Source organism: Hyla sarda, chromosome 1, assembly GCF_029499605.1.
Source record: "Hyla sarda isolate aHylSar1 chromosome 1, aHylSar1.hap1, whole genome shotgun sequence".
Lineage (NCBI taxonomy): Eukaryota > Metazoa > Chordata > Amphibia > Anura > Hylidae > Hyla > Hyla sarda.
This window is the reverse complement of record NC_079189.1, coordinates 608,027,071-608,052,990: the sequence shown is the minus strand read 5'-3', so window position 1 is coordinate 608,052,990 and position 25,920 is coordinate 608,027,071. Positions and strand designations below refer to the sequence as shown.

At 39.6% G+C, this 25,920-nt stretch overlaps 2 protein-coding genes across 3 annotated transcripts in view; both read right to left on the bottom strand.

The window, feature by feature from the left end:
- The window catches only part of LOC130297591 (oocyte zinc finger protein XlCOF22-like), a 256,559-nt gene that overhangs the window by 196,895 nt on the left and 33,744 nt on the right, over window positions 1-25,920 (bottom strand). Inside the window, exon 1 of one of the 2 annotated variants that reach the window (XM_056550243.1) lies at window positions 10,810-10,815. The exons of the other annotated variant lie outside the window; for it this stretch is intronic. The gene's annotated coding sequence lies outside the window, so the exon portion shown is untranslated. Of the gene's footprint in view, window positions 1-10,809; window positions 10,816-25,920 lie in introns of those variants that run through there. 2 annotated transcript variants of the gene reach the window in all.
- Window positions 1-25,920, bottom strand: part of LOC130297636 (oocyte zinc finger protein XlCOF6-like) — a 37,382-nt gene that overhangs the window by 10,224 nt on the left and 1,238 nt on the right. Inside the window, 1 exon segment of the mRNA XM_056550341.1 lies at window positions 5,384-6,050. Coding sequence (XP_056406316.1) covers window positions 5,384-6,050 — 667 coding nt within the window.

Genomic DNA, 25,920 nt, shown 5'->3' with positions numbered 1-25,920 from the left:
TGCACTTCCCTATATCACCTCACTTCCCCTTCACTCCCTCGCCGGATCTTGTTGCCCTAGTGCCAGTGAAAGCGTTCCTTGTGTGTTCCTTGCCTGTGATTCCAGACCTTCTGCCGTTGCCCCTGACTACGATCCTTGCTGCCTGCCCCGACCTTCTGCTACGTCCGACCTTGCTTCTGTCTACTCCCTTGTACCGCGCCTATCTTCAGCAGCCAGAGAGGTTGAGCCGTTGCTAGGGGATACGACCTGGTCACTACCGCCGCAGCAAGACCATCCCGCTTTGCGGCGGGCTCTGGTGAAAACCAGTAGTGACTTAGAACCGATCCTCTAGCACGGTCCACGCCAATCCCTCTCTGGCACAGAGGATCCACTACCTGCCAGCCGGCATCGTGACATATGTGTGTACATATGTGTATGTCTGTGTACTGTGGATGACTATATGTAAAGTGCATGTGTGTATCTATACCAGTGTTTCCCAACCAGGGTGCCTCCAGTTGTTGCTAAACTACAACTCCCAGCATGCCCAGACAGCCAAAGGCTGTCTGGGCATGCTGGGAGTTGTAGTTTTGCAACCTCTGTAGGCATCCTGGTTGGGAAACACTGATCTATTCTATCTGTGTGTGTATGAAGCATGTATAATATGTAATGTGTACAGCGTGTGTGTTTGATGCATGTACAGTATGTAATGTGTACAGTTGATCCAATGGAGGAAAGAGGGGAAGGGGGCTCCATCTCCGCAATGTAGTAAAGTAAAATTCAACCTTTAATAATACATGGTAAAAAAATATCCATGGTCCAAGTAGACAAAGAAAAAACAAACAGTGCTCAGTGAGTTAAAACCCATCTCAACTGACGCGTTTCGGACCAGCTAAGGGTCCTTAGTCATGGTGCTGCCAAAATGGTGCAGCACCATGACTAAGGACCCTTAGCTGGTCCGAAACGCGTCAGTTGAGATGGGTTTTAACTCACTGAGAACTGTTTGTCTTTTCTTTGTCTACTTGGACCATGGATATTTTTTTACCATGTATTATTAAAGGTTAAATTTTACTTTACTACATTGCGGAGCTGGAGCCCCCTTCCCCTCTTTCCTCCATTGGATCAGATTGCATCACCGAGGATATGGCTCGGCTTTCCTGCTCTCGTGCTTCCTGCAGATGTATCTCCTTGACCTAATGAATCACGGTGAGCTGGAGTCCTTTTTGTTTTTAATGTGTACAGTATGTTGTGTGTGTATGAAGCATGTACAGTATGTAATGTGTACAGAGTGTGTGTGTGTGTGTGATGCATGTACAGTATGTAATGTGTACAGTGTGTGTGTGATGCATGTACAGTATGTAATGTGTACAGTGTGTGTGTGTGTGTGATGCATGTACAGTATGTAATGTGTACAGTGTGTGTGTGTGTGATGCAAGTACGGTATGTAATGTGTACAGAGTGTGTGTGTGTGTGATGCATGTACAGTATGTAATGTGTACAGTGTGTGTGTGTGATGCATGTACAGTATGTAATGTGTACAGTATGTGTGTGTGTATGATGCATGTACAGTATGTAATGTGTACAGTGTGTTGTGTGTGCATGAAGCATGCATGTACAGTATATAATGTGTACAGTGTGTTGTGTGTGCATGAAGGATGCATGTACAGTATGTAATGTGTACAGTATCTGTGTGTGTATGAAGCATGCATGTACAGTATGTAATGTATACAGTGTGCGAGTGTGTATATATAATGAATGCAGTGGCAGATCCAGGGGGGGGGGAAACGGGGCAATTGCCACGTCCCGTGCGTGCGCCCATTGGAAAGCAACGCAGAGGAGCGGAGCAGCGAACAGGACATGCGCTGGCCAGCATGGTAAGTGACCAGCGGCACATCAGCTTCAGTGCTCCGACCACCGCTCCTCCAGTCCCGGGACCTACTGCTATGGTGGCCGGACAAAAGGAGCAGTGGTCAGATCACTGAAGTAGGGCAGTAAACAGGCATACAGCCTCCAGCCATACACTGTATAGCTGGAGGCTGTATGTCTGTGGGGGAACATACTACACCTAATGTGGGGGGACTATACTGCACCTAATATGGGGTAAACTATACTGCCAACCTAATGTGGAGAACTATACTGCACCTAATGTGGGGTAAACTATACTGACAACCTAATGTGGAGAACTGTACTGCACATAATGTGGGGGACTATACTACTGTGGAGAACTATACTGCACCTAATGTGGGGAACTATACTGTGCCTAATGTGGAGAACTATACTGCATCTAATGTGGGGAGAACTATACTGCACCTAATGTGGGGAGAACTATACTGCACCTAATGTGGGGGAACACTGCTAGCCTAATGTGGGGAGAACTATACTGCACCTAATGTGGAGAACTATACTGCACATAATGTGGGGGACTATAATGCCTAATGTGGGGGAACTATACTGCACCTAATGTGGGGGAACACTGCTAGCCTAATGTGGGGAGAACTCTGCGGCACCTATTGTGGGGGGAACTCTTCTGCACCTAATGTGGGGGGAACTCTGCTGCACCTAATGTGGGGGGAACTCAGCTGCACCTAACAGTGCTCAGTGAGTTAAAACCCACGTCAACCGACGCGTTTTGGACCAGCTAAGGGTCCTTAGTCATGGTGCTGCCAAAATGGTGCAGCACCATGACTAAGGACCCTTAGCTGGTCCGAAACGCGTCGGTTGACGTGGGTTTTAACTCACTGAGCACTGTTTGTCTTTTCTTTGTCTACTAGGACCATGGATATTTTTTAACCATGTATTATTAAAGGTTAAATTTTACTTTACTACATTGCGGAGCTGGAGCCCCCTTCCCCTCTTTCCTCCATTGGATCAGCTTGCTTCACCGAGGATATGGCTCGGCTTTCCTGCTCTCGTGCTTCCTGCAGATGTATCTCCTTGACCTAATGAATCACGGTGAGCTGGAGTCCTTTTTGTTTTTACTTACTTTTTAATGTGTACAGTATGTTGTGTGTATGAAGCATGTACAGTATGCAATGTGTACAGTATGTGTGTGTGTATGATGCATGTACAGTATGTAATGTGTACAGTATGTTGTGTGTGTATGAAGCATGTACAGTATGTAATGTGTACAGTATGTGTGTGTATGATGCATGTACAGTATGTAATGTGTACAGTGTGTGTGTGTATGATGCATGTACGGTATGTAATGTGTACAGTGTGTGTGTGATGCATGTACAGTATGTAATGTGTACAGTGTGTGATGCATGTACAGTATGTAATGTGTACAGTGTGTGTGTGTGATGTATGTACAGTATGTAATGTGTACAGTGTGTGTGTGTGATGCATGTACAGTATGTAATGTGTACAGTATGTGTGTGTGTATGATGCATGTACAGTATGTAATGTGTACAGTGTGTTGTGTGTATGAAGCATGCATGTACAGTATGTAATGTGTACAGTATGTTGTTTGTAGGATGCATGTACAGTATGTAATGTGTACAGTGTGTTGTGTGTGTATGAAGCATGCATGTACAGTATATAATGTGTACAGTGTGTTGTGTGTGCATGAAGCATGCATGTACAGTATGTAATGTGTACAGTATCTGTGTGTGTATGAAGCATGCATGTACAGTATGTAATGTATACAGTGTGCTGTGAGTGTGTATATATAATGAATGCAGTGGCAGATCCAGGGGGGGGGGGAACGGGGCAATTGCCATGTCCCGTGCGTGCGCCCATTGGAAAGCAACGCAGAGGAGCGGAGCAGCGAACAGGACATGCGCTGGCCAGCATGGTAAGTGACCAGCGGCACATCAGCTTCAGTGCTCCGACCACCGCTCCTCCAGTCCCGGGACCTACTGCTATGGTGGCCGGACAAAAGGAGCAGTGGTCAGAACACTGAAGTAGGGCAGTAAACAGGCATACAGCCTACAGCCATACACTGTATGGCTGGAGGCTGTATGTCTGTGGGGGAACATACTACACCTAATGTGGGGGGACTATACTGCACCTAATGTGGGGTAAACTATACTGCCAACCTAATGTGGAGAACTATACTGCACCTAATGTGGGGTAAACTATACTGCCAACCTAATGTGGAGAACTATACTGCACCTAATGTGGGGGACTATACTAATGTGGAGAACTATACTGCACCTAATGTGGGGAACTATACTGCGCCTAATGTGGAGAACTATACTGCATCTAATGTGGGGAGAACTATACTGCACCTAATGTGGGGGGAACTATACTGCATAATGTGGGGGGAACTATACTGCACCTAATGTGGGGGAACACTGCTAGCCTAATGTGGGGAGAACTATACTGCACCTAATGTGGGGGACTATACTGCCTAATGTGGGGGAACTATACTGCACCTAATGTGGGGGAACACTGCTAGCCTAATGTGGGGAGAACTCTGCTGCACCTAACGTGGGGGGAACTGTGCCACACCTAAAGTGGGGGGAACTGTGCTGCACCTAACATGGGGGGGGGGGGACTGTGCCGCACCTAACGTGGGGGAACTGTGCTGCACTTAATGTGGGGGCCTCGTATAGACGTTCGCTCACGTCGCGCTCCCAGCATTCAAGGGCTGGCGTTACTACGTCCTGATGCCGGCCCTAGAGCGTGACGTGCGTGAACATCAAGGGGGGGGCCTCCATGTCCATTTTGCTTGGGGCCCCCAAATTCCTTCAAACGGCCCTGCTTGTGCTTTCCTGTTTTAGCTGATGTGGCAAGCATGGATTTTCATTTTTATTTTCTCAAGCTGCCTACATTTCCCATTAATCTTTGCAGAGAGGGGGCGGGGTCTCATCACTGCACCTGGTCATCTAATTAGTTCAGGTGAACTGATTAGAATCAAGTGGGTTGAGGTCAGTTCACATTATCTGCAGTTATGATGCATTTTCATATTCAAAGTGCACTTTTTTTTTAAAGAAAGGCGAAAGTGGTTTGACCTATAATTACAGCTGAGATGTTTATGAAGTCTTTAGGATGTGTTCGTAATTTTATAAAATTGCTTGCAAATAGTAAAAAAATTTCTGAGATTTTGTAGAAAGCATGGAAAAAACAAGAAAACAATGCAAAATGCAATGTGTGAACACAACTTCAGGCGAGGTGTATATCAACTATATTATCTGATTTCTCAGACATAGCAGCAGCAGCAGTCAGAACAGGGAGGGGAGGTGTAAAACTACTATATATCCTGATCCCATAGAGAAAGCAGCAGCTGTATAGAGAGAGCTAGAGGGGAAGGGGTATAACTACTATATATCCTGATCCCAAAGAGATAGCAGAAGTATACAGATAAAGCTGGAGGAGAGGTGTATAAATACTTTATATCCTGATCAATAGAGATAGCAGCAGCAGCAGCAGTATATATTCTTTGCATTTAGTGACTACTACCTACCTTGGCGGTAAGCTATAGGAATTTCCTCCTTATACTGCTCATCACCACTTACATCTGTCTCTTCTTCGTCTTCCTCCTTTATGTCTGTAGTATTAACATAGTTCAGATCCTTTCCTGTAGAAATGTCCTCCATATACTGCTCATTACTGCTCACATCTGTCTCTTCTTCTTCCTTTATGTCTGTAGCATTAACATAGTTCAGATCTTTCCCTGTAGGAATGTCCTCCTTATACTGCTCTTTACCGCCCATATCTGTCTCTTCTTCCTTTATGACTGTAGCATTAATATATATCAGATCTTTCACTCTAGGAATGTCCTCCTTATACTGCTCATCACCCCTCATATCAGTTTTATCTTCTTCCTTTATGTCTGTAGAATGAATATAGGTCAGATCTTTCCCTGTAGGAATGTCCTCCTTATACTGCTCATCACCGCTCACATCTGTCTCTTCTTCCTTTATGTCTGTAGCATTAAAATAAATCACATCTTTCCCTGTAGGACTGTCCTCCATATACTGCTTATCACTGCTCACATCTGTCTCTTCTTCCTCCTTTATGTCTGTAGCATTAATGTAGATCAGATCTTTCCCTGTAGGAATGTCCCTTATATACTGCTCGTCACCGCTCACATCTGTCTCTAGAGCATTAATATAGTTCATATCTTCACCCTGATTCATAAGAAAAAATATTGTACAAATCATCAGACAATAGGAGAATTCCCATGGAATGCTTTATATAAGCATAAAAGATCATTAATTATAATGAATAACAAATTGACAGGATGAGTCATCTGAGCCCCATTTACAGTGAGGGAAATAAGTATTGAGCTAGGAACTACCAAATATGGCACTTTTGATGTCTCCAAGATGAAGTAATAGTAGAGGGGGGGCAATTAGGTCATGTTTGCGGTCTGTGGGGACTTAGGGTTCTTAAGAACAGAAAAGTCTTGGGGGACTAAGTGTTGAGAAGTGAAATAAAGGGGTCTGGGGGGACTTAAAAAAAAGATGACAGATGGGTCTAGGGGGGACTTAGGGATCTTGAGGAGTACACTGGGGTCTGGGCAGACTTAAGGATCTTGAATAGGAGGACAGAGGGATCTGGGAGAACCAAGAACATATGGACTTTAGGGGCTTGAGCAACTCCACTTCAGTGCAATCTATGAGTGGCTGTTTCCCGGAAGGGGCTCATAAGTGTATTGCTTGAATTGACAGCATTGCCAGTTTTTTTCTTTTTGTTGTTACAAAAAAAAAAAAAAAAACACAAGGAAGATTCTACATCTTTTTAGGCGAAAGTGCGCTCATAGGAGGCAGAGATGCATCAGAAGGGGAAGTTGGAGGCAAAAGGAAACCTGTACAAACCCACAGTCTGAAAGCCAACAAGGTGATGTCGTCCAACATATAACAGATGCAACAATTTAGTGGTAAATATCTCTTCTTATACTCTCTCTAATGCAGAATTGAGTGTTTTGTATTGTGGACTTTGGTTTTGCCCAACAATGGACATTAATTGGTTCTAGTTACAAGTTGATTTATTTGCTCTATTTATAAGTGGTAAACTTAGGACATGGTTCTCTACAGGGGATGTTGGTAAATCTATTGGGTGTAATAGTGAATTATCTCTTAAAGAGTATAATTTGCATAATAAGAGTGACTCTATGCCGCCGATTTATAGTCCATTGGGGGCATACTTCTAGCATGACAAAATCTGAACGTATTACTCTTGAGGGGCTGGTCCATAACGACAATATCGTAATAAAACCTGCTGATAAAGGAGGCGCTATTGTAGTTATGGACTGTGCCATGTACATCCAGGAAATGTATCGTCAGTTGGGAGATATAAATGTTAACACTTGTGTTGCACAAGATCCCGCACCAAGGATTAGGACTAGGCTTAACAGATTGGTTGATCATGCCTTAGTGGTAGATATCATTGATAATGATTTGCATCGTTTCTTATTGCCTCAACATCCCAGAAAACCAGTAATATATATCTTGCCTAAAATTCATAAAAATCTAGAACATCCACCGGGACGACCAATGTTTCTGGTTGTGAGTCTGTCCTGAGTCCAGCGTCTATCTTTATAGATAAAGTCCTGCGCAGATATGTGGTAGAAGCTGGATCATATATTTAGGATACTTCTGAATTTCTGATAAAAATTTCCAATCTGATTATCCCATAGACTGCATTTCTTGTGCCATTTGATGTTATTAGCCTCTATATATGCAAGAAACATTATTAGGTGCTTACTTTATAGCCAGGTATTGTGTGTACCCCAGGATGAGAACCACTGCCATAGGAGATTATTTATAGGAATCATTTGATGGCTAATACTGTTCTGATAAGATCGTAGATCTTCTGCTCTGGTCTGCTCGATCTCAGACATGTTGACATGTTTTTACTTTTGGAAGACATCAGAGGGCTTCAAAGTTCAGCAGCAATTTTCCACAAAATTTTCAAAATCGGAATTTTTCATGGACCAGTTCAGGTTTGAAGTGGATTTGAAGGGCTTTCTTATTAGAAATACCCCACAAATGACCCTATTATAAAAACTTCACCCCTCAAAGTATCCAAAAGGACATTCAGTAAGTGTGTTAACCCTTTAGGTGTTTCACAGGAATAGCAGCAAAGTGAAGGAGAAAAATCCTCTCAAAATTTGTAACCCAATTTCTCTCGAGTAAGGAAATACCTCATATGTGTATGTCAAGTGTTCGGTGGGCGCAGTAGAGGGCTCAGAAGGGAAGGAGCGACAATGGGATTTTGGAGAGTGAGTTTTTCTGAAATGGTTTTTGGGGGGCATGTCACATTTAGGAAGCCCCTATGGTGCCAGAACAGCACTGCATACCATTTTGGAAACTACACCCCTCAAGGCACATAACAAGGGGTCCAGTAAGCCTTAATGCCCCACAGGTGTTTGACGACTTTTCATTAAAGTCGGATGTGTAAATGAAAAAATATTTTTTTTCACTAAAGTGCAGGTTTTTTCCCAAATTTACCATTTTTATAAAGGGTAATGGGAGAAAATGCCCCCCAAAATTTATAACCCCATCTCTTCTGAGAATGGGAATACCCCATGTTAGGACGTAAAGTGCTCTGTGGGCGAACTACAATGCTCAGAAGAGAAGGAGTCACATTTGGCTTTTGGAAAGCAAATTTTGCTGAAATGGTTTTTGGGGGGCATGTGGCATTTAGGAAGCCCCTATGGTGCCAGAACAGCAAAAAAAAAAAAAACACATGGCATACTATTTTGGAAACTACACCCCTCAAGGAACGTAACAAGGGGAACAGTGAGCCTTAACACCTCACAAGTATTTCACAACTTTTTTTTTAAGTTGGATGTGTAAATAAAAAAAAAATTTTTTTCACTAAAATGCATTTTTTTCCCCAAATTTTACATTTTTACAGGGGGTAATAGGAGAAAATGACCCCCAAAATTTGTAACCCCATTTGTTCTGGGAATGGAAATACCCCATGTGTGGACGTCAAGTGCTCTGCTGGCGCACTACAATGCTCAGAGGAGGAGGAGCACCATTGAGCTTTTGGAAAGAAAATTTGTTTGGAAGAAGTCAGGGGCCATGTGCGTTTACAAAGCCCCCCGTGATGCCAGAACAGTGGACCCCCCCCCCCACATGTGACCCCATTTTGGAAACTACACCCCTCACAGAATGTAATAAGGGGTGCAGTGAGCATTTACACCCCACTGGCGTCTGACAGATCTTTGGAACAGTGGGCTGAGCAAATCAAAAATTACATTTTTCATTCTCATGGAGCACTGTTCCAAAAATCTGTCAGACACCTGTGGGGTGTAAATGCTCACTGTACCCCTTATTACATTACGTGATGGGTGTAGTTTCCAAAATGGGGTCACATGTGGGGGGTCCATTGTTCTAGCACTATGGGGGCTTTGTAAACACACGTGGCCTTCAATTCCGGACAAATTTTCTCTTCAAAAGCCCAATGGCGCTCCTTCTCTTCTGAGCACGGTAGTTCACCCGCAGAGCACTTTACATCTACATATGGGGTAAGTTCTTACTCATGGGGTTACACATTTTGGCGGTAACACCAGCATTTTAGTGAAAAAAAATGTTTTTTTCATTTTCCCATCCAACTTTAACGAAAATTTGTCAAACACTTGTGGGGTGTTAAGGCTCACTATACCCCTTGTTATGTTCTGTGAGGGGTGTAGTTTTCAAAATGGGGTCACATGTTGGTATTTATTTATGTTTCTGCATTTATGTCAGGACGGCTGTAAAATCAGCCACACCTGTGCAAATCACCAATTTAGGCCTCAAATGTACATAGTGCGCTCTCACTCCTGAGCCTTGTGCGCCCGCAGAGCATTTTACGCCCACATATGGGGTATTTCCGTACTCAGGAGAAATTGCGTTACAAATTTTGCGTCTCTTTTTATCCTTTTACCTCTTAAAAAGTATGGGGCAACACCAGCATGTTAGTGTAAAAATGTTTACACTAACTGGGAGTTATTGTTTTGCAACAGCTGGAGGCTCCGTTTTGGACACACTACCATACGTTTTTCCTTTTTATTGGGGGGGGACAGTGTAAGGGGGTGTATATGTAGTGTTTTACCCTTTACCAACTCCCAGCATGTACTGATCGCCGAAGGGCATGCTGGGAGATGTAGTTATGCAACAGCTGGAGGTACACAACTACAACTCCCAGCATGCCGAGACAGCTGTTTGCTGTTTGGGCATGCTGGGATTTGCAGTTTTGCAACATCTGGAGGGCTACAGTTTAGAGACCACTGTATAATGTTCTCAAACTGTAGCCCTCCAGATGTTGCTAGGCAACTCACTGGCTTCCGTAGGATTCAGGGAGCCGCATTGCCGTCCTCTGCCGCCCGCTGATCTCCGCCACCAATCGCCGCCAGCTGCCACCGCTGGTCCCCTTCGGTTTCCCCTTTCTGCCCTGCCCATTGTGGGAGGGCAGAAAGGGGAAACCGAAAGTTAACCTCCCCACCCCCGATCTGCTATTGGTCGTCACTTCTAGACGACCAATAGCAGGGATAGGAGGGCTGGCATCCCTGTCACCTCACTCCTATCCCTTCAGGGGGATCGTGGGTGTCTTGGACAACCCCGATCCCCCTTATTTTCTGGGTCACCATAGACCCGTATGACCCGGAATCGGCACAAATCACTGGTGTGAATTCACCAGCGATTTGCGGCGATCGCTGACATGGGGGGGTCTGATGACTCCCCTGGGCATTTGCACGGGGTGCCTGCTGATACATATCAGCAGTCACCCTGGGCGGGGACCGAAATTCCCACGAGCGTACAGGTATGCCCTTGGTCCTTTAGTACCAGGGAGCAAAGGTGTACCTGTACAACCTTGGTCCTTAAGTGGTTTAATAAATATATATATATATATATATACACAAACACATAGATATATTAGATAAACATATACACATACCTTCACCCGCAGAGTTGTACAGGAAGTGAACAGAAAGGACCTGTGATGATGTCACAGTCAGGTGATCAGTCACATGGAGGAGGAGGAGTCACATGATCGGCGGCTGCTGCTCATCTGCTCAGTGTAGAGATAAATGATGTCAGAGGACGGTGACTGTAGGTGTCTATGTGGATAAGAAGATGTATGGACACCGACAATAACAGGACAAAATACACTAAATGTCTGTATTATAGTATATACTTGTATTATAGTATTATAGTATATACATGTATTATAGTATTATAGCATATACATGTATTATGTATTATAGTATTATAGTATATACATGTATTATAGTATTATAGTATATACATGTATTATAGTATTATAGTATATACATGTATTATAGTATTATAGTATATACATGTATTATAGTATTATAGTATATACATGTATTATAGTATTATAGTATATACATGTATTATAGTATTATAGTATATACCTGTATTATAGCATTATAGTATATACATGTATTATAGCATTATAGTATATACATGTATTATAGCATTATAGTGTATACATGTATTATAGTATTATAGTATATACATGTATTATAGTATTATAGTATATACATGTATTATAGTATTATAGTATATACATGTATTATAGTATAATAGTATATACATGTATTATAGTATTATAGTATATACATGTATTATAGTATTATAGTGTATACATGTATTATAGTATATACATGTATTATAGTATTATAGTGTATACATGTATTATAGTATATACATGTATTATAGTATTATAGTGTATACATGTATTATAGTATTATAGTGTATAAATGTATTATAGTATTATAGTGTATACATGTATTATAGTATTATAGCATATACATGTATTATAGTATTATAGCATATACATGTATTATAGTATTATAGCGTATACATGTATTATAGTATTATAGCGTATACATGTATTATAGTATTATAGCGTATACATGTATTATAGTGTATACATGTATTATAGTATATACATGTATTATAGTATTATAGTATATACATGTATTATAGTATTATAGTATATACATGTATTATAGTATTATAGTATATACATGTATTATAGTATTATAGTATATACATGTATTATAGTATTATAGTATATACATGTATTATAGTATTATAGTGTATACATGTATTATAGTATTATAGTACATACATGTATTATAGTATTATAGTATATACATGTATTATAGTATTATAGTATATACATGTATTATAGTATTATAGTATATACATGTATTATAGTATTATAGTATATACATGTATTATAGTATTATAGTATATACATGTATTATAGTATTATAGTATATACATGTATTATAGTATTATAGTATATACATGTATTATAGTATATACATGTATTATAGTATTATAGTATATACATGTATTATAGTATTATAGTATATACATGTATTATAGTATTATAGTATATACATGTATTATAGTATTACAGTATATACATGTATTATAGTATTATAGTATATACATGTATTATAGTATTATAGTATATACATGTATTATAGTATTATAGTATATACATGTATATTATAGTGTATATGTCAGAGGACGGTGACTGTAGGTGTCTATGTGGATAAGAAGATGTATGGACACCGACAATAACAGGACAAAATACACTAAATGTCTGTATTATAGTATATACATGTATTATAGTATTATAGTATATACATGTATTATAGTATATACATGTATTATAGTATTATAGTATATACATGTATTATAGTATTATAGTATATACATGTATTATAGTATTATAGTATATACATGTATATTATAGTGTATATGTCAGAGGACGGTGACTGTAGGTGTCTATGTGGATAAGAAGATGTATGGACACCGACAATAACAGGACAAAATACACTAAATGTCTGTATTATAGTATATACATGTATTATAGTATTATAGTATATACATGTATTATAGTATTATAGTATATACATGTATTATAGTATTATAGTATATACATGTATTATAGTATTATAGTATATACATGTATTATAGTATTATAGTGTATACATGTATTATAGTATTATAGTGTATACATGTATTATAGTATTATAGTGTATACATGTATTATAGTGTATATGTCAGAGGACGGTGACTGTAGGTGTCTATGTGGATAAGAAGATGTATGGACACCGACAATAACAGGACAAAATACACTAAATGTCTGTATTATAGTATATACCTGTATTATAGTATAGTATATACATGTATTATAGTATTATAGTATATACATGTATTATAGTATTATAGTATATACATGTATTATAGTATTATAGTATATACATGTATTATAGTGTATATGTCAGAGGACGGTGACTGTAGGTGTCTATGTGGATAAGAAGATGTATGGACACCGACAATAACAGGACAAAATACACTAAATGTCTGTATTATAGTATATACATGTATTATAGTATTATAGTATATACATGTATTATAGTATATACATGTATTATAGTATTATAGTATATACATGTATTATAGTATTATAGTATATACATGTATTATAGTATTATAGTATATACATGTATTATAGTATTATAGTGTATACATGTATTATAGTATTATAGTGTATACATGTATTATAGTATTATAGTATATACATGTATTATAGTATTATAGTATATACATGTATTATAGTATTATAGTATATACATGTATTATAGTATTATAGTATATACATGTATTATAGTATTATAGTGTATACATGTATTATAGCATATACATGTATTATAGCATATACATGTATTATAGTATTATAGTGTATACATGTATTATAGTATTATAGTGTATACATGTATTATAGTATTATAGTGTATACATGTATTATAGTGTATATGTCAGAGGACGGTGACTGTAGGTGTCTATGTGGATAAGAAGATGTATGGACACCGACAATAACAGGACAAAATACACTAAATGTCTGTATTATAGTATATACCTGTATTATAGTATAGTATATACATGTATTATAGTATTATAGTATATACATGTATTATAGTATTATAGTATATACATGTATTATAGTATTATAGTATATACATGTATTATAGTAATATAGTATATACATGTATTATAGTATTATAGTATATACATGTATTATAGTATATACATGTATTATAGTATTATAGTATATACATGTATTATAGTATTATAGTATATACATGTATTATAGTGTATATGTCAGAGGACGGTGACTGTAGGTGTCTATGTGGATAAGAAGATGTATGGACACCGACAATAACAGGACAAAATACACTAAATGTCTGTATTATAGCATATACATGTATTATAGTATTATAGCATATACATGTATTATAGTATTATAGTATATCCATGTATTATAGTATTATAGTATATACATGTATTATAGTATTATAGTGTATACATGTATTATAGTATTATAGTATATACATGTATTATAGTATTATAGTATAGACATGTATTATAGTATTATAGTATATATATATATATGTATTATAGTAATACAAAAATTGGAACAGGACCCTCAGTTTACGCAGAAGATTTTGTTCAGTGATGAGGCAAACTTTTATGTGAATGGTGAAGTTATCAAACAAAACCACCGCTATTGGTCTGACACTAACCCACATTGGATAGATCCCTCCAAGACTGTTGGAACACAACAATTGATGGTATGGTGTGGTATATGGGGTACAAAGATAGTGGGGCCATTCTTCATCAATGGGAACCTCAAGGCCACTGGATATGTGAAATTGCTACATGATGATGTGTTTCCCTCTTTATGCACTGAAGCTGCACGTTCCCTGAGTTTTTCCAGCAAGATGATCACCACCACATTATGGGTGTCAGGTCCGAGCATTCCTAGATGAACAGTTTCCTGGAAAGTGGATTGGTCGTCGTGGGCCAGTTGAATGGCCCCCAAGGTCTCCTGATCTGACCCCCTTAGACTTTTATCTTTGGGGTCATCTTAAGGCAATTGTCTATGCTGTAAAGATAAGAGATGTGCAGCTCCTGAAACTACGGATACTGGAAGCCTGTGCTAGCATTTCTCCTGCGGTGTATATAGTAGTATATAGCAGTGCATACGGATACTGGAAGCCTGTGCTAGCATTTCTCCTGCGGTGTATATAGTAGTATATAGCAGTGTATACGGATACTGGAAGCCTGTGCTAGCATTTCTCCTGCGGTGTATATAGTAGTATATAGCAGTGTATACGGATACTGGAAGCCTGTGCTAGCATTTCTCCTGCGGTGTATATAGCAGTATATAGCAGTGTATACGGATACTGGAAGCCTGTGCTAGCATTTCTCCTGCGGTGTATATAGTAGTATATAGCAGTGTATACGGATACTGGAAGCCTGTGCTAGCATTTCTCCTGCGGTGTATATAGTAGTATATAGCAGTGTATACGGATAATGGAAGCCTGTGCTAGCATTTCTCCTGCGGTGTATATAGTAGTATATAGCAGTGTATACGGATACTGGAAGCCTGTGCTAGCATTTCTCCTGCGGTGTATATAGTAGTATATAGCAGTGTATACGGATACTGGAAGCCTGTGCTAGCATTTCTCCTGCGGTGTATATAGTAGTATATAGCAGTGTATACGGATACTGGAAGCCTGTGCTAGCATTTCTCCTGTGGTGTATATAGTAGTATATAGCAGTGTATACAGATACTGGAAGCCTGTGCTAGCATTTCTCCTGCGGTGTATATAGTAGTATATAGCAGTGTATACGGATACTGGAAGCCTGTGCTAGCATTTCTCCTGCGGTGTATATAGTAGTATATATAGCAGTGTATACGGATACTGGAAACCTGTGCTGGCATTTCTCCTGCGGTGTATATAGTAGTATATAGCAGTGTATACGGATACTGGAAACCTGTGCTAGCATTTCTCCTGCGGTGTATATAGTAGTATATAGCAGTATATAGAGAAGAGGGTTGCATTGACAATCCAACACAATGGGCAGCACATTGAACACATTTTATAAGTGGTCAGAAACTTGTAAATAACTCATGAAAGAATAAAGTTACGTTAAAACCAAACACATCATTGTTTTTCCTGTGAAATTCCCAATAAGTTTGATGTGTCACATGACCCTCTTCCTATTGAAAAAACAAAAGTTGGATTCAAAATGGCCGACTTCAAAATGGCTGCCATGGTCACCACCCATCTTGAAAAGTTTCCCCCCTCACATATACTAATGTGCCACAAACAGGAAGTTAATATCACCAACCATTCCCATTTTATTAAGGTGTATCCATATAAATGGCCCACCTTGTATTATAGTATATACATGTATTATAGTATTATAGTGTATGCATGTATTATAGTATTATAGTATATACATGTATTATAGTATTATAGTATATACATGTATTATAGTATTATAGTATATACATGTATTATGGTATTATAGTATATACATGTATTGTAGTATTATAGTATATACATGTATTATAGTATTATATTATATACAAGTTTTATAGTATATACATGTATTATGGTATTATAGTATATACATGTATTGTAGTATTATAGTATTATAGTATATACATGTATTATAGCATATACATGTATTATAGTATTATAGTATATACATGTATTATAGTATTATAGTATATACATGTATTATAATATATATATGTATTATAGTATATACATGTATTATAGTATTATAGTATATACATGTATTATAGTATATACATGTATTATAGTATTATAGTATATACATGTATTATAGTATTATAGTATATACATGTATTATAGTATTATAGCATATACATGTATTATAGTATTATAGTATATACATGTATTATAGTATATACATGTATTATGGTATTATAGTATATACATGTATTATAGAATTATAGAGTATACATGTATTATAGTTATTATAGTATATACATGTATTATAGAATTATAGAGTATACATGTATTATAGTTATTATAGTATATACATGTATTATAGTTATTATAGTATATACATGTATTATAGTATTATAGTATATACATGTATTATAGTTATTATAGTATATACATGTATTATAGTTATTATAGTATATACATGTATTATAGTATTATAGTATATACATGTATTATAGTATTATAGTATATACATGTATTATAGTTATTATAGTATATACATGTATTATAGTATTATAGAATATACATGTATTATAGTATTATAGTATATACATGTATTATAGTATTATAGTATATACATGTATTATAGTATTATAGAATATACATGTATTATAGTATTATAGTATATACAAGTATTATAGTATTATAGCATATACATGTATTATAGTGTATACATGTATTATAGTATTATAGTATATACAAGTATTATAGCATATACATGTATTATTGTATATACATGTATTATAGTATTATAGCATTTACATGTATTATAGTATTATAGCATATACATGTATTATAGTATTATAGTATATACATGTATTATAGTATATACATGTATTATAGCATATACATGTATTATAGTATTATAGTATATACATGTATTATAGTATATACATGTATTATAGCATATACATGTATTATAGTATAAACATGTGTTATACAGTCATGGCCGTAATTGTTGGCACCCCTGAAATTTTTCAAGTAAGGTTAAAATTTACTTACCGAAATTTTTTCTTTCCATGAGTCCCGAGGCGGCACACAAATGGTTAACATCCTCTTTTCTCCTACTGGACAGAAGATATAATATCCAATTAGTTAACAATTAAATCATTAACCAATTGTGATCCAGGATAGACACCCCCCTATCCCATAAATGACCCACAGGAACAGAAACACACGTGTAAGTATGCAGCAAAAAATATATTTAATAGGGAGGGTAGCTGTGCCGCCTCGGGACTCATGGAAAGAAAACATTTCGGTAAGTAAATTTTAACCTTCCATTTCGTCCCTCGGCGGCACACAAAGCGATATAAAAAGCAGTAAATTAAAGGGGGGTAAAGACGAAGCCATATCCAGCACATGTCTGCCAAAGGACGCCTCCCTGCCAGCTGTGAGATTCAGCTTGTAGTGGTTGATAAAGGTGTCTGGAGACGCCCATGTTGCAGCTCTACAAATGAGATCCAAGGAGACTTGAGCAAGACTTGCCCAGGAAGTGGAGACCGATCTGGTGGAATGAGCCCGAACTCCAATTGGGCATTCTTCCCCATGAATGTTATAGCAGAGAGAAATTGTACTTTTAATCCAACGAGCCAGTGAAGCTTTGGATGCTGGTTTACCCTTGTTTGGACCTGTGAACTGCAGGAACAAAGCATCAGAATTTCTAAAGTCTTTGGTTCTGTCAATATAGGAGAGAACTGATCTCTTAACATCAAGGGTATGGAGAGAAGCTTGCTGATCATCTTGAGGATTCGGATAGAAGTCAGGTAAGAAGATTTCTTGGTTGAGATTAAACTCCGAACACACTTTAGGTCTGAAAGAACGGTTCAGGCGAAAAACCAAGCAATCCTCTAAAATTTTCATGTACGGATGCTGAATGGATATTGCCTGAAGTTCAGAAACCCTTTTAGCCGAGGTAATGGCCACTAAAAAGAGGGTTTTCCAGGAAAGAAGCTTTAAATCCGCATCTTGAATAGGCTCGAAGGGGGGAAATTTGAGAATTTGAAGAACCAAAGGCAAATCTCATTGGGGGACTGGAGGAGATACAGATGGTCTAAGGGAAGATATTGCTTTAAAGAACCTGGAGACCAAAGCGCTGTTAGAAAAGGATCCTTGGTAAAAATTATTAATGGCAGAAAAATGCACCCTCAATGTATTTGGCTTCAGGCCCTTATCGAAGCCATCTTTCAGAAACTCCAGGACTTGGGACAAAGAAGGACAGTCCACCTTGTGAGAAATGCACCATGAGCTGAAAAGTTTCATAACTCTTGAATAAACCTTTAGTGTAGAAGGTTTTCTTGAAGCGGCCAGAAGATTGATGACTTCTTCTGAGAAACCTTGAGAACTCAGCATCATCATCTCAGTAGCCAGGCCGTCAGCCTCAACTTGTGTAGAGTTGGATGACAAAGCCCCTCTTGAAGAAGCAAGTCGGGACGAAGAGGCAACTCCCAAAGACAACCTCTCGAAAGCCTCCACGCGAGTTGGAACCAAGCCCTCCGGGGCCAAAACGGAAGGACTGCAAGAACCTTGGCATGTTCCTCTTTGATTTTCAAAAGCATCCGTGGAATGAGGGGAAATGGAGGAAATGCGTACAGGAATCTGTTGCTCCAGGGAAACGAGAGGCCGTCTAGATGGTCCAGGAGGTCTTTGCGATAGATGGAGCAAAAAACAGGAAGTTTCCGGTTTGTTCTTGTGGCCATAACATCCATATCTGGTTGTCCGAACCTCTCGACCAGTTGAAGGAAAACATCTGGGTTGAGACTCCATTCTGCCGGGTTGAAACTCTTCCTGCTCAGAAAATCCGCCTGAAGATTGAGAGAGCCTCGGATGTGGACTGCATGAAGGTCCGCCAGATGTTCTTCTGCCCAGATCATTAGGGGGCGACATTCCCTCCCTGCTTGTTCAGATAAAAAATGGACGGGAGGTTGTCTGACTGAATCAGGACTCGATAGCCCTGTAAAAGAGAAGAAAAATGGGTTAAGGCTAGACGTACCGCTCTGAGCTCTCTACGATTGGAAGACAGAGACGCCTCTGACTTACTCCATGTGCCCTGCACCCATTCGAACCCTAGATGCGCTCCCCAACCGCTGGCAGAGGCATCCGTGGTAAGGAGAACCTGAGGAACGGGCCACAAAGACTTGCCCATTTCGATTTTGTCCGGACGCAACCACCAGGCCAGGTCCCGCCTGGTAAAACCAGACAGGGACATGAGCCAGTCTAAGCCCCAGGGTCTCCTGTTCCACTGGTTCAAAATGTCATGTTGAAGGGGTCTCATGTGAGCCCTTCCCCAAGGCACTGCATCTAAAGCAGACGTCATTAAGCCCAAAACGCTCATAGCAGATCGAACCAACAACTCTGCAGAATTCAACAGACCATTTACCTCCGTCTTCAACTTGAAAAGCCTGTCTTCTGAGAGGAACAACTTCATTGCCACCGAGTCGATCCTGAATCCAAGAAACCTCCCCTGCGAGGTTGGAGTGAGATGAGATTTCTGGAAATTGAGCAGGAATCCGTGGTCCTGTAGCACGGAGATGGTCAGATGCAGATGATGAATTAGGGCTTCCTTCGAGTGGGCTAGGATTAGCCAGTCGTCCAGATAAGGAATTAGGTTCACACCTTGCAGACGCAAGGCTGGCGGCCAGCACAACAGTCACTTTTGTGAATACTCGGGGAGCAGATGACAGTCCGAACGGGAGACAAGTAAATTGGAAGTGATGAACTTCCTGGTTCACTAACACCGCTAACCTCAGAAATCTCCGATTGGGAATGATAATCGGGATGTGAAGATAGGCGTCTTTCATATCGATTGTAGCCATCTGGTCGCCTTCTTCCAGAAGCGATAGAACAGACCTGATCGTTTCCATTTTGAAACGTTTCTTGATTATGTAGTTGTTCAGAAACGTAAGGTCTATGACAAGCCTCCAGGACCCGCCTTTCTTGGGGACCGCGAAAATCCTGGAGTATACACCAAAACCTCTTTGAGAGACTTGGACTGGTTCCAATGCTCCCTTCTGAAGAAAATCTGAAATCAAAGGAAGAACATGAGGATCTTGTCTGTTCACAAAAAACTTGTTTGGAGGGATCTTTGACAACTCCAGGGCATAGCCTCTTGTCACTACTGAGTTTATGATATACAGGTAGATGGTATGGTATCTACAGACCAATATAATCAATCAGCTCCCAAAATTAAATTAGAAAAAATGGGGGGAGTGTGCATAAAATACAACTTTTAATAAACACCTCTAAAATATTATAATAGTAGTGATGAATTATAATCAGCCATTTGACCCAGATAGGGGCCTCTTAGCAATAGTACGCCAAAGCTATGCTGCTAAAATGTAGACCAGGGGAAAATAGTTCCCAAAAATATACAACAAGATTACACATCCTGGATACTATCTGCCCAGAGGGACTAGATGTATCCCATTGCACAACAGCCCTACGCGTTTCGGCACAAAGTAACATGTGTCCTCCTCAGGGGCTCACGTGTGTGAGAAGCCGGCATACAGCTCGGCTCCCCGCCACTGCGGGTTACACACACTGTCCGGAGCGCTTCACACTTACCTTTTACGCCAGAACCGTATCATGCCGAGTCCCGACAGGACCGTGGAATCTGGGAAGGGTGAAGGAAGCGCTCCAGATACTTCGAGCCACATCCTGGCTATAGACCAGAATAAGAATTGATATTATCCAATAATTCACTGTGGATAAATGGTTTTTGTTTCATGGCATCCATTTGTTGAGCCCCTGAGGAGGACACATGTTACTTTGTGCCAAAACGCGTAGGGCTGTTGTGCAATGGGATACATCTAGTCCCTCTGGGCAGATAGTATCCTGGATGTGTAATCTTGCTGTAAATTTTTGGGAACTATTTTCCCCTGGTCTACATTTTAGCAGCATAGCTTTGGTGTACTATTGCTAAGAGGCCCCTATCTGGGTCAAATGGCTGACTATAATTCATCACTACTATTATAATATTTTAGAGGTGTTTATTAAAAGTTGTATTTTACGCACACTCCCCCCATTTTTTCTACTACTGAGTTTACCCACGAGTCTGATGATGTTTCTAACCATGGGGAGGCAAAATGGAAGAGTCTTGCGCCTACTCAGGGCAAACAGTAGTTGGCGTCAAAAACCCTTCCCCTTCTCCCCACCTTGGGGCGATTTTTTCTTATAAGAAGTGGACTGTGTGCGAGATTGACGCCTCTGTCTTGCTCTCTGAGCATTGTACCTTCTATGTGGAGGAGAAGATCTGAACTGTCTCCTTCTGGAGTGAAATTTAGGCTTCTTAGAAGGGGAAGAAAAAAATACGCCTTTTTTATTACTCATACCCTCAAGTATTGGGTTTAACTGAGAGCCAAAAAGTTCCTGACCTTCAAAAGGTAATGAACAAGAATGGTTCTTAGCAGGGACATCACCCGACCATTCCTTCAACCAGAGCGCCCTTCTAGCCGCAGTGGAACTGGCTAAAATCTTGGAATTAATCCGCATTACATCTAAAGGAAAATCAGCTAAAAAATCGGCTGCTAATTTCAATTTGGGTAGATCTTGTAGGATGTCATCTCTAGATACTCCATCCTGAAGGTCCCTGGTTAGTTGTGAGAGCCAGATTCGAAGAGCCCGTCCCACAGGAACTGAAGCCATACAGGCTTTGCAGGCTGAAGCTGCAGAATTATAAATTCTCTTCAGGGAACCCTCGGCTCTTCTATCCATCTGATCCCTCAACAAAGAGGACTCATCAGAGGGAAACATAGATTTCTTAGACAGTCTAGCAACTGCTAAATCTACCTTAGGCAGGGTGTCCCAAGCAGATGTGCTTCCAGGATCCATCTTGTAAGTAGTCTTGAACCTAGAGCCGAGGTCGGACTTCTTCTCTGGCTTCTGCCACTCCGTCTTAATGAGAGGATCCAAAAGCGGTTGGCCTGGAAAAGACAATGAACTAGAATGAGGAAAATAAAAAAGTGATTCTTTTTTAGGCAATTTATCCTCCCTAGGCTCTCCTTCAACTGTCTTTTTTACAGATTTAATTAAAGAATGAATCTTTTCCTTGTTAAGGAGATAATAATCATCCAGGGTTCCGATTTCAGCACTATCCTGAGAAGAGGAAGAGGAGTCTACCTCTCCCTCGGACACAGAAGAGGAGTCAGATGAAGATATAGGTGAAACCGGACGCTTAGAGCGGGATTTGGGAGGTTTGGATGTTTTGCGATTATTTGAAATATCGGACAAAACTGACTGGAGGCTAGATCTGAACCATCCGAATAGCTGTTGTGCTTCAGACTGGAAAGAACTAGAAGCTGGAGCATAACCAGTACACACAGAGCAGATATCTTGAGAATACTCATCTGGCAGGGGCTGGGAACATTGGAGGCACAGTCTGTGATGTTCCTTTCTCTTTCTTTTTTTTAGACCTTTGAGTTTCTTGATTTTTGTCCATCCTGAAAACACATGTAAGGACAAAAATAAATATGGGAACTTAACCAAGCAGCCTATAACATAGGATAACAAGGGATGATTCCCTAATAGGAAACACAATACTACAATAGGATCCCCTATGCAGTGATAGAAAAAAAAAAAGGCATTTCCAGGTCAACAAAAAGAGTTTTGTGAGCACAACTCAGATGGACCTACCTGAAAACCGGTAGGGACGCGCACCAGGCAGAGGCTGGACCGTGGTGCACTACTTGCCGGGCTAAATAGAAGAGGACCGGAAGCGTTGATGGAGAAACAAGATGTGCGGAACATAGAGAAACATACCCCATACCTTGTTGAAGGCTTCCGGTGTCTCAAACACAGGACTCCGGAAGTACGTCGGGCCGCGCATGCGCCCCTGTGCACCACTCCTGCCGGACATGCGCGCGGCACAAACCCGGAAGCCGCAGCCGCCGCCAAAACACCCCTCCAAAGAAGAGGCAAGGGATACGGGCAGCGGAATACTGCGGTGAGTAAGTCAGAGGCACGCCGATACAAAATGCCTTCCGCCCACACCGCAATAAACGCCGCCCCCCCTGTGTTCTCCCGACTGGGAGACGAACATGGGTCCCGAAACATGCTGGAAGCCTGAGGACTCCCAGGCAGAGCCAGCAATGCAATAACCCCAACGGGGACAGGATTGAACACATATCATAATGTCCGCAGGACAGAAGAAAAAACACGTGTGTTTCTGTTCCTGTGGGTCATTTATGGGATAGGGGGGTGTCTATCCTGGATCACAATTGGTTAATGATTTAATTGTTAACTAATTGGATATTATATCTTCTGTCCAGTAGGAGAAAAGAGGATGTTAACCCTTTGTGTGCCGCCGAGGAACAAAATGGAAAGTAAGTATTTCTCACAGAAAGGGATTGCAGTTTTTGGTTTTTATCACGATGCATCCAGCATTGATTGTGCCACATGATGATGTGTAAAATGGGAAGGCTGGTGATTGTTCCATATACTATTATCATGCTATTATTATTTATCTCCTTATCTAACCCCAAGTAAACGGTACTGGAGGCCATTACTAACTATTATATATATTAGTAGATACATTGGTCTATCCTAACCCCTGGTGATTTATCTATCTGTCGTGGTACGTCATTGTTATCTCAAACCAAAATAGACTCATTTTCCCCTTGTCCGGGCTTTAAGCTAGGAAGTACATTTCCAACCCTATGCTATATCTATACATGGCTATAAACTAACTTACTATCTATTGGTGCCATTTTGATATATAGCATCAGATTGTATAATCATTTTGGCTTTTATTAATAGCCCAGCCATATTTGGCTGTGTTTGTTGTTGAATGCTATATTTGCCTATGGCTATAAACTAACTCACTATCCACTGGTGTCATTTTGATATGTAGCATCAGATTGTATAATCCTCTTGGCCATATTAGGCTGTACTTGCTGCATTGCCAATCTGGACACAACTAGCATTAGTGCATCTAACTTTTTGTGTATCTACCTTTTGATTGCATATTTGTTGCCAATGGTTTTCCCTGATGATCCTGAACCAATTTGACAGGTGAAACGCGTTGGAACTGGGATCTTTTCTTGGCCGCATTTTAGATTTTAATACACTATTGCATTATTTACATTTTTCATTGGGTATTTTGGAGCCCCGGGGTGTATATCCTATTCCTTCCTTTTTTATTGTTTTTTCCCTCACTTAGATAGTATAGGGAACAACACCGTGGTTGAGGCCACCCTGTTAAGGAGGTGGGTCGCTCAAAAGGCAGGGACAGAGGGATGGGCATCTCAGTTGCCAGTGGGCACTTATCCCTCGCCATTGTCATCTTACCACCCTACAGCTATATTCATCTCGCTGAACATTAGTATATATACCTTCCCATCTACATTTAGGGTGGCTCTCCAGATGTCTGTCAAACCAGCTGTTAATTCTCTACCCAGATATCTATTAGGATATTACATCCCTGGGCTCTGTTCATTAATATTTTTTCTTAGTGATACACTTTATTACACACACGTTTTTTCATCTTGTATTTATTGTTATTTTTTCATATACTTTTTAGTACATGACAATAAAGGTTCTGTTTTAAGATATTATCTAATAGATCAGTAGTGTTGAGCGGCATAGGCCATATTCGAATTCGCGAATATTCACGAATATATGGACGAATATTCGTTATATATTCGCGAATATTCGCATATTCGTAATATTCTCATTTTATTTTCGCATATGCGAAATATTCGCGTATGCGAAAATTAACATATGCGAAAATTTGTATATACCAAAATTAGCATAAGTGAAAATTTGCATATGCGAAAAATCGCACACCAGTCTCACACAGTAGTATTAGAGCCTTCTTTACACCACACAAGCTGGAAGCAGAGAAAGGTGATCACTGTGATGTGTACTGTGAAAAAAAAAAAAAAAACACGAATATTCGTAATTACGAATATATAGCGCTATATTCGCGAATATTCGCGAATTCGCGAATAAAATTCGCATTGCGAATATTCGCGAGCAACACTATAGATCAGGAGGATTTGTTTGGGTGAATTCATTGTCATATTACCCTCGTGACTCCTACCATTGTTGTATTTGGACCACAATTAATTGCGTGGCCCCAGTTCGGTGAAGTCTATATATTACATTTAAAAACAATTCAACATGTGGAAGAGATAACATAGATGCAGTACCCGGACTTCTACAGAGGTACAATATTGACTGTATTATAACTGAGTACAAATCTGTGTGAAAAAGCTCTAGTACCTAAGTGGGGGAACATACTGCACCTAATGTGGGGGAGCTATACTTCACCTAATGTCCGGGGCGAGCACCAGCCGGAGCAGGATCGCAAGAACAGGGATGCCGCGCATGTGCACCGAGCGAGATCACGGACGTAAATGTAATAATAGGTATTGTTATTTTTTGGATAGGGGATAAGATGTATAGGGGCGGAGTAC